Here is a 10,753-nt window from a genome sequence, read left to right as displayed (position 1 = left end):
TGTGTTGCAAACAGCTGTAGATGTTAATAGAAAAATCTGCCGATTTTCCTCTCTCACAACTTGGGTATTTTTGGTTATTATTATTATTCTACTGTGACTGGTAATAAATAAAAATCAAAAAAAAATCAAATATTTTTTGAATACAATTCGTACTTAAACGAGTGGCTCTTAAAGAAATGATTTGCCTGGACAATTTGTAAGGTTATGTAAAAAAGAAATCTGACAGAGATCTTCAATACATACCTAAGCAATTGGCCGTTGAATTTAAACAACTATTCAAGAAGTTTTTAAAATGCTTTATTGCGAAAATAAATATCGTAGAGTCTTATTGAATATTTTACCTTCACTCATCTCTATTTTCTTTAAAATGCAATTGTTTAAACAATATTTAACATTTACCGCTAGAAAATCGAAATGATTAAACTTTTTCAGCTTAACACGGTTCCAGTTGCCTTTCTCGCCAATGAGGTCATGTAAATCCTGCAAATCTTTTGTGGTTGCCAAGTAATCATTGTCGGCAAAATAAAATTCAATGGGTAGATCTGTTTGAATATTTTCCAAATTATAAACTGGTGGTTTCGACTCCTCATATTTGAGAATATTTTTCTGCAGGCCATAATCATAGGCCTTGAACTCACCGGTCAGCGAAAATTGTAAGTACTGATAGATTTGCAGATTTGAACCATCCGCGGGAGTGGTGAGCAGAAAATCCGGCAGGTGGGTCTAAAGGTGTTAAGTATTTTTAACGCATTTATAAAAAAAATGCATTTGATTTCTACATACCCTGTTTCGATATGGCGAATCTCAGCCACCAATGAGCTGCATTAGACGTAAACAAATTACATCCATTGGAGGACTGTTGCACAGGCGCCAACCCAATATTCTTATCATTCCCATCACATTTTGCATTGGAAAGGTACCAAGAAAATTCGCTGCATCACTGGGTGGACCAAGTAATGGCACCAAATACAGGAAAATAGGTGAACGCACATGCCGCATAAACACCGTAGGCGCCATTAAGTGTGAGGTCATAATTTTCTGACCATATTCAGGTTTTGCGCACTGTAGCATCATAAATATCGTAGAGCCTTGGGAGTAGCCGATATAATGTAATTTTTGTTCATTTGTCGCTGCCAAAATATATTCAATGGTGGTGGGCAAATCAATTAAGGCGATCTCATCGAGGGAAAATGCCCAAAATTTCTCCGAGGTGGGGGACAGATAGATGTGCCTCTGGGAGTAAGTATTGCCTCGGGCATTTCCAAACCAAACATCATAACCACCAGCGGCTAGCATAAAGGGCAGACCATCATTGGGTCCATTCAAAACGAAAACGTCCGATGAACAGAGCAGACAATGCATCAGCAACACCGGGGGACTCTTTACTTCATTTTGTTTCTCCCTCCCACGAGGGTTACCTGGTGTGCGAAACAGTGTCGGGAGATAACCATCTTGGGTGGTCACTGTGTAATTTTCACAGGGATAGCCATGTTGTAGAATTCGATCACACTTTTAAACAATAATTAATATTAACAATATTTAATTAAAATGTTTGTTGTCTATATTTACGGTATTCAAAGACAAATTGCCGTTCACAGTTTCCAACAGCAACGCCAGACTGATTACAATCGATTGAGCTTTCATTTTTCAGATTCGAACTAAGACTTAATTTCAATTCATTTGCGCGGAGTGTGGAATAATATTAGAATATTGAATTATTAAATTCATACAATTCAAAGACGATTGATTATTTGCATTATTTTAGAATTATTAATTATTTTTATTTCAAATCATTTCACGTGTTGCAGATTGCAGTGAATTTTATATGGAAATGATTAGGGGGAAACATCGGAAGGAGTGGAGTTTTTATACCCTCAGTCATATGGCTAGAAGGGGTATAAATCATTTGATACAGCAAAAAGGTGCCTCACCAATTAATGGTTTTGAACCCAGGTCATCTTTGGACCAAATCCGTTTCTGGACATTTGGAGTCGATTTAGCGATATCCGTCCGTCTGTCTGTCTGGCTGGTGCGCACGATAGCTCTAGCAGGGAGCATCCGATTTGGTCTAAACTTGGTACAACGTAATATTATTGTCAAATTTAGATCGAGATCGAAAATGGTTCGGTCAACTCCTCCTTCGAAATGTTAACATCTTCCAAGAAAACAAGTAAAATCGGTTTTTCCGACTGATGTATACCCCCCAGCCTTGAGTTATGATTATTTAAATTGTTGACTTTCTATGGAGTAAGTTCCGAACGAATGAGCCAATATTGTCCATTTCATATCGGACCTATATAAATATAATATAAATATTTACGCACTCCGTCGTGCTGTTAGTTGCTGTGGTCCATTTTTCAGCCAAATATAATCCAATCGTCATCCAAAATGCTAAAATTCTTACTTGTCCTTAAATCTATTCTCAGGCGTGTCGATTGTCTTCAATTGTGTAATCAGGAAAATTTTCCTGTTTTTGGTTCAATTGAACCCCTGAACATCATAGGATCATCTCCAAAAGCAATAGGCTTCTATTCTGGCCCTAGCCCCACCTCCATTTCGGGAAGATCGGGCTATAATTGCGATCTGTACAAATTAACATGGACAGACAAACGGACCACCATAGCTAGATCGACTCAGATCAGCGAGTGTGACCCTGCACTACAGATATTATATTAGCAAAAATGTTTGTATGTGTGAAATTTAAGGGGAGTTGGATGCTTATTTCTTTTTCTTTGAGCGTTTTGTTTTTCAAAACCTTGAACCCTATGTGGGACAGGTAGCAAAGAAATGGTCCGATCTCTACCATCTTCAAAAAGGATGTTGTGTTAATGGAAATATTTAGATGTACCAATTCTGAATGGAATCTGTTGTTAATTTCGCGTTTTATGAGCTTCACGGATACTCAAAATGTTGACGCTTTGTGGGGGAAATGCCAGAAGGAGTGGACCGATATATCCCATTTTCACACCAGACCTTGGGTTAATGAAAAAATTGTGATGTGTGTAATTTGAAGAGAACCGGATGCTTACTTCGGATTTTATGATCGTTTTGTTGTTCAAAATTTTGACCCTTGATGGGGAAGGTACCAGAAAAAATGGTTCGATCTCTAACATCTTTATAACAGATCTTGTGTTGATGGAAATATTGAGATGTACCAAGTCTGTATGGAATCGGACGTTGTTTTCGAGTTTTATGAACTTCAGGAATATTCAAAATGTTGACCCTTTGTGGGGGTGGTATCAAAAGGAGTGAACAGGTATATTCCATCTTTACACCAGACCTTTGATTAATAAAAATATTTTGATGTGTTTAATTTGAAGACAATCGGACTCTTACATCAAATGTTATAAGAGTTATAATTATTTGATAGTGGACCGATATTGCCCATTTTCGCATCTTACCTAGCACTGATCAAAATATTAGGATATGCAAAGTTGGTGCAACATCGGATTGTTCTTTCTCTTTCTGTGCAGTAAAATATTTTTTTTAATGTCGACCTTTTGTAGGGGGTACCAGAAAGAGTGGACCACTATTGCCTATATCCTAACTTGATTTAAGTTTGACCATAATATTAGGATGTACCAAGTTTGGATCAAATCGGATACTCCCTTCGAGAGTTATCGTGCGCACCAGCCAGAAGGACGGATATCGCTAGATCGACTCCAAATGTCCTGAAACGGATTTGGTTCAAAGAGACCTAGGGTCTCAAACCCTTCAGTTTTTGGTACTGAAGGTATAAAAATATAATCCGTTACAAATTCTGTTAAAATGAATAGACAATTTTCTGTCATAAACTTTAGTACCAATTTCTAATTTGAAACAATTCGGATGAATAATGTCACTAAAATCATCAAAATACCGAATATAGGGAAGTACCGTTATATGGGTTCTAAAGCAAGACCTGGAGCTATATAGACATTAGGAAACGCAAATACGAAATTTGAAACGATTCCGGTGAAAAATTACATCAAAATACCGTGTATATAGGCTACACCGCAACTTGGACCTATATGGCCCATTTTCAATACCAAAAGACCTTGGAGAACAAACACACGTCTGAGTAAAATTTTGTCAACTTACTTCATTTCGTCCGAAACTAGAATGATTTCGACATACGGACGGACAGACAGATAGACGGACGGACAGAATTTTATGCTGATCAAGAATATATGTACTTTGTGAGGTCTAAAATGTATATTTCGAGGTGTTGAAGGGTGTAAAATCCAAATAAGATTTCCCCAACATATGCATTTTCAAAATGTTTTATTCGTAAAATATTTACATAGATTTTCCTCAAACGGTTGACCCTCATACATCCTCAATTTAGCCACCAAACAGCTGTTAATACAAACGCCAACATTTGTGGCCAAGGTGAAGTCAAAATGGTTATATTTACTAAGTTTTAGGTGATTCCAATTGCAGCGATTACCCATTACTTTGTGCAAAGCCTTCAACGCTTCCAGCGGTGCCATATTGTCATTGTCGGAAAAATAAACTTCAATGGGTTCCGTGGTGTGAATATTCGCCAAATCATATTGCGGAGGTTTGGCTGCGCCATATTTCAATATATTTCCCTCCCGACCATAATCGTAGGCCTTAAATTCACAGGTTTTTTTCAAATTGTAAAAATTGATTGAACTGACGATTCGAACCATCGGCTGGGGTGCTGAGCAATATTTCCGGTAAGATGGTCTGAAAACAGGAAGAATAGAAAAAGTAGCTGTAAACTTCTTAGACTAGATTGAAGTTTTCAATGTCATATCCTTAGGTCATTATAAGCTTCACTCGGAAGAGAGAATTATCAAATTTCCGTCAAAATTTGACGTAGAAAGTCAAACATTTCAAATAGAAAATTGAAAATTTTCATCTGTGGACTTACCATATTCAAATAGGTTGAACCCCAGCCACTGAAGAAATTCGACACCTCCTTGCAAAAGAGTTGATTTTGTTGGTTTTTACACAACAAATGCCCCAGAGTTCTTAGGAAAGCCGTTGCCCCCTGACTGGGAAATGTTCCGAATAATTCCGCTGCAGGTCCCGGTTCGCCCAGAAATTGGGCCAGAAAATACACCAAAGGTGTACGAATGTGGCACATAAAAATGGGAGGGGCCAATAAATGAGTAGATTTTATTTTTTCGCCATACGCCAGATTCGTGGAGAGTAACATCATGAGAACTGCAGCACCTTGCGAGTAACCTATGTAATGTACTTTGCTACGATTTGTCGCCTGGAGAATATAATCCACTTTTGTTGGTATATCAATCTTGGCAATTTCATCCAGAGAAAAGGACCAAAAATCCACCGAGTATGGTGAGAGAGATATATGTTTTTGGGCGTAATTATTGCCGCGGGAGTTGCCCAGCCACACATCAAATCCAGCATTGGCCAACAAAAAAGCCAGGCCATCATTTGGTCCGGTAACCACAAAAATATCCGAGGTACATGACAGACAATGCATGATAAGGACGGGGAAGGACATGGCTGGATTCTGAGTTGCCTTCCGATTTGGACCTGAATTTGGTATTCGAAATAATGTCAAAATATAACCATCACTTGTGGTGACGTTGTGTGTTTCACGCGGATAGCTATGTTGTCGGATTCTATCACACTGAAATTAAGTCACAATAATTGCTTAATTTAATTTTCCTTTCTTTAAATATTTGACCTCTAGCGATAAAAATTACCGTATTTATTGCCGTTTGACTGCGGACTCCTGCAAATATTCCCACAAGTATGCCGATTGCAACAACTTGACCTTTCATTGCCACTTTTACTAACTAAACGAAAAAACTTCAACCACTGTCGTCGGCCAGCCGATGTTGTCAAGGAAGAAAACTTGACAGTCATGCTTCTTCTTCTAATTCCAATTTTCATCGTTTATCAGTCTTCCATCAACGGCTACAATTAAATAATTGTAAATTTTCAAAGCACTCCAAGTAGGAGAGAATTATTTGCATACAAATGAGCATAACGTTTATTTGTATAATAGGGTGTGCCAGCAAAGCAGAAATAATAATAATTTTGGGTCCGAAAAATGTTTGAAATTCAATGTTCGAATAAACCTTGGCTTGGAAAGGCAAAACTCCAAAATAAAACTTTTCAACCAAATGGATTGGAAAAAATGGCCAAGATTTGGTAAAATTAAATGGAAATAAGTAAAAAAGCAACTTAGTTCGGCCGGGCCGAACTATCAATACCCTCCACCATTTGGAAGAAACTTGAAAAATGTCAAAAAAAATCGGAAAAATACCGCTTAAAAGAAAACCGATATATGGGGACTATATGAAGACGTGGACATACATAGGGCTGTGGTTCTCATTAAAAAATTTAAATACGAAATCTGAAACAATTCCGGTGAAAATGTCGCAAAAATCATGAAAATACCGAATATCGAGAGGTACCATTATATGGGGGCCATACGAAAACGTGGAAATTCACTGTCAATTCTTCAAACAATTTCGGTCTATAATGTCGCTAAAATCGTCAAAATACCAAAATTTTTAAGGTACCGTAATATGGGGGCTATAAGAAACCGTGAACCGACATGACCCATTTTCGAACTTAACTTGCCTGCTGACAAAATACAAATGTGTGTCGAAACTCTATCCTACATATTGTGGAATATATCTAAAGCGGGGGTATCATTATGTAACTGTTACACCAAAAGTTGGACCTATACAGGGTGAGATCAAACAAATGCAACAAAGTCAAATACCATGATTTTTACATCTTTTTTAATTTTTTTGAATGAAACCAAAAATGTCGGAAATAGCATTAAATTTTAGAATAAGTTTAGACTTGTTCGAATTGGTCACCTTTGGCACGAATTGTGGCCTTCAAACGGCCAATGTAACTGTCACACGCTGCCCGGATGTTGCTCTGCGTTATTTTGGGCCATTCCCGCCGAAGCGCTTGCTTGAGGTGATCGACACTTTGGTGTTTTTTAGTGCCAATCTTGCTTTTCAAAATACTCCAGACATAATATTCCGTCGGATTGGTATCCGGAGATTTTGGTGGACATTGTGTGCTGGAAATGGTGCGATGGTGCTGTGTCCTGTTGGAATGTGCATGCTCTGCGGTCAAAATGTTAGCGGTTCCAAGGCTTCAATACACCCTCCAGAATATTTTCGCGATAATATTCGGTATCAATCACAACCATCACCACGGTCGCCGCTTGAGTTCTGGTGGCCAACCGAAAGTGTACATTTTCAGCTGACAACTATGCCTAATATACACGATAATTTTGTAGGTCTGTTAAGATAAATTCCGAATTTAACTAGCGAGGACACAAACCACGAATTTAACATAGAAAATAACAGCGCTCTGTTAACGTTAACAGAGCCAAACGAATATAGTTTTTTCCTTAAAAATATTAATTTATATTAATTTTTTATATAAAACGGCCAAATAATACCCATATCTACACATCATAAATTATTGTTACAAAGACTGCAAGGTTACAACCATCTATTAACTGTAACACAATCGTATGTGGCAGGACATACTTTCAACCCACAACGCCTTCCAGGATCTTTCTTCTGGGTCAACATACATATCAATGGAAAGCTTATGAAGAGCACTATCCACTGACATCATAAAAATTTTAGAATTTTCGGATAGTTTCCGAGGTATTTGACCATTTCTGCTGAAATCCTTTGAACAGGATAATTCCATTGGCCAATACGCTTTCCAGGATCTTTCTTCCGGGTCAACATACATATCAATGGAAAGCTTATGAAGAGCACTATCCATTGACATCATAAAAAGTTTAGAATTTTTGGATAGTTTCCGAGGTATTTGACCAGTTCTGGTGAAATATTTTAAAAAGTGTAATTCCATTGCAAAATGTTCATTCAGTCTGATTTTTCTGAACAATATGGGTATAAATGGAAAGTGAATCAAATAGAAATGTTATTAGAGAAAAATTAAAAAAAAATATATTTCTATATATATTTTTATATATATATGTAAAAAATGCTTTGACCGGGAATCGAACCCGGGACCCACGACACGACCAGTTTGAAGGTTAGACTACCGCACCATCCGAGTGGATGCTAGTTTATTCGCCATATGTAAACATTTTGCATGAAATCACAACAGTTTTAGCTCTCTCTCTCTCAATAAAACAGCAAACAATACATTTGGCGCAAAGACAGCTTGAGTTATTCACAAATATAGATCATTCCTATGTTAATAACATACCACGAATGTTTAATGTTAAGTAGCCAATTCTGGAGAAATTATTTTAAATAAATATGACTGTATGCCTGTATATGTTAATAACATACCACGAATGTTTAATGTTAAGTAGCCAGTTCTGGAGAAATTATTTTAAATAAATATGACTGTATGCCTTCCAGGATCTTTCTTACGGTCCAACATACATTGATATGTATGTTGATCCGGAAGAAAGATCCTGGAAAGCGTATTTTCCAATGGAATTATACTGTTCAAAGGATTTCACCAGAAATGGTCAAATACCTCGGAAACTATCCAAAAATTCTAAACTTTTTATGATGTCAGTGGATAGTGCTCTTCATAAGCTTTCCATTGATATGTATGTTGACCCGGAAGAAAGATCCTGGAAAGCGTATTGGCCAATGGAATTATCCTGTTCAAAGGATTTCACCAGAAATAGTCAAATACCTCGGAAACTATCCAAAAATTCTAAACTTTTTATGATGTCAATGGATAGTGCTCTTCATAAGCTTTCCATTGATATGTATGTTGACCCGGAAGAAAGATCCTGGAAAGCGTATTGGCCAATGGAATTATCCTGTTCAAAGGATTTCACCAGAAATGGTCAAATACCTCGGAAACTATCCGAAAATTCTAAACTTTTTATGATGTCAATGGATAGTGCTCTTCATAAGCTTTCCATTGATATGTATGTTGACCCAGAAGAAAGATCCTGGAAGGCGTTGTGGGTTGAAAGTATGTCCTGCCACATACGATTGTGTTACAGTTAATAGATGGTTGTAACCTTGCAGTCTTTGTAACAATAATTTATGATGTGTAGATATGGGTATTATTTGGCCGTTTTATATAAAAAATTAATATAAATTAATATTTTTAAGGAAAAAACTATATTCGTTTGGCTCTGTTAACGTTAACAGAGCGCTGTTATTTTCTATGTTAAATTCGTGGTTTGTGTCCTCGCTAGTTAAATTCGGAATTTATCTTAACAGACCTTAATTTTGTTTGTTTACAAACTGCTGGACAACGAATGTTTTCTCATCGGAGAAAACCAAATTCGGGAGTTCACCACTTTCCGCCAAGCGAAGCTCTTATGAGTCTATTTTTTCTTTTTGTTGCGGTGTAAGTTCTTGCACTTTCACATGGTGAGATGAAAAAACTGCAACAAACTTCAGACTGCTGTCATTTCTAAGCCTCTTGTCCGACAGTTGTTCAAATTATTCCAGTGACAGCTCATTATATTGTTTACGAGCGTACAAAAGCATTTTGGTGAGAATTTTCCAAAAAAAAAAGTTATTCGTGATGGAATTCAAGAGTGATAGTGCGAGTTCTTTATATTTGGCTGGAAAACCACAAGTGGCTAGCTATCGTTAGAGCACTCCAGCATTTAAATTTGAATAAATCCTTTGTGTCTCGTACCATCGCTCGTTATCGTGATACTGGTAGCGTAGCACGACGTCAAGGAAATGGACGGAAGAAAAGAACAACATCAGCAGAAATAGTTCGAAAAGTAAAGAAGCGACTTGATCGAAACCCGCGTCGCAGTGGCCGAAAAATGGCTCGTGAGCTGAACATATCGCAATATTCCATTCGGCAAATATTGAAAAATGAGCTCGGGGTAAAGCAAATGAAATTCCAAAGAGTGCAAGAACTTACTCCGCAACAGAAAGAAAATAGACTCAAAAGAGCTAAAGAGTTGTTTCGCTTGGCCGAAATTGGTGAACTGCCGAATTTGGTTTTCTCCGATGAGAATACATTTGTCGTCCAGCAGTTTGTAAGCAAACAAAATGATCGTGTTTACTTGCCAATGAGGTCAGCTGAAAATGTGCACCTTCGGTTGGCCACCAGAACTAAAGCGCCGTCCATGGTAATGGTGTAGGCCGCCATAACAGCCGACGTTCGCTCTCTGCTCTTATTAATCGACCTTGGCATCAGAAAAAATGCCGAATATTATCGCGAAAATGTTCTGGAGGGTGTATTAAAGCCTTGGGCACGCAAACATTTTGGCCGCAGATCATGGACATTCCAACAGGACTCAGCACCATCGCATTCAGCACGCACCACCCAAGAATGGTTACAAAATGATGTTCCTCGCTTCATTTCCAGCACACAATGGCCACCGAAATCTCCGGATAACAATCCGTTGGACTATTGTTTCTGGAGTATTTTGGAATGCAAGGTTGGCACTAAAAAATAACAAAGTATCGATTAGCTCAAGCAAGCGCTTCGCCGGGAATGGGCCAAAATACCGCAGAGCAACATTTGGGCAGCGTGGGACGGTTTTATTGACCATTTGAAGGCCATAATTCGTGCCAAAGGTGACCAATTCGAACAAATCTAAACTTATTCTAAAATCTGATGCAATTTCCGACATTTTTTGCTTTCATTCAATGAAATTAAAAAAAAAAATGTAAACATTAGGCGTTTGACTTTGTAGCAGTTTTTTTTAGATTTGCATTATTTAGGTCCACATTTTCTATAGAGCACATATAAGTATACACCCCGGTATTAGTCATTTTTATAATCCTAGTCACATTTACCCACGCAATTGTTTAAA

The 10,753-nt window shown here is 37.6% G+C and overlaps 2 protein-coding genes across 2 annotated transcripts; both read right to left on the bottom strand.

Moving 5' to 3' along the window:
- Positions 1–326: 326 nt before the first annotated feature.
- Positions 327–3,612, bottom strand: LOC105262155 (lipase 3-like). Its single transcript, XM_020038647.2, has 3 exons — positions 1,570–3,612; positions 784–1,509; positions 327–723 (listed from the first exon to the last, which is right to left on the bottom strand). The coding sequence occupies exons 1-2, from the start codon at positions 1,642–1,644 to the stop codon at positions 805–807; spliced, it is 780 nt and encodes a 259-aa protein (XP_019894206.1). The 5' UTR covers positions 1,645–3,612; the 3' UTR covers positions 327–723; positions 784–804.
- A 381-nt stretch (positions 3,613–3,993) lies between these two features.
- Positions 3,994–5,602, bottom strand: LOC105262154 (lipase 3-like). The gene is made up of 2 exons (XM_020038646.2): positions 4,880–5,602; positions 3,994–4,692 (listed from the first exon to the last, which is right to left on the bottom strand). Exons 1-2 carry the CDS (start codon positions 5,477–5,479, stop codon positions 4,603–4,605), a joined length of 690 nt encoding a protein of 229 aa, XP_019894205.1. The 5' UTR covers positions 5,480–5,602; the 3' UTR covers positions 3,994–4,602.
- Between the last annotated feature and the right edge of the window lie 5,151 nt (positions 5,603–10,753).

The sequence above is a fragment of the Musca domestica genome, unplaced genomic scaffold (genome assembly GCF_030504385.1).
Source record: "Musca domestica strain aabys unplaced genomic scaffold, Musca_domestica.polishedcontigs.V.1.1 38, whole genome shotgun sequence".
In the NCBI taxonomy this organism is placed as follows: domain Eukaryota; kingdom Metazoa; phylum Arthropoda; class Insecta; order Diptera; family Muscidae; genus Musca; species Musca domestica.
The sequence above is the reverse complement of the archived record's forward strand: the minus strand, read 5'-3'. Positions and strand labels throughout refer to the sequence as shown.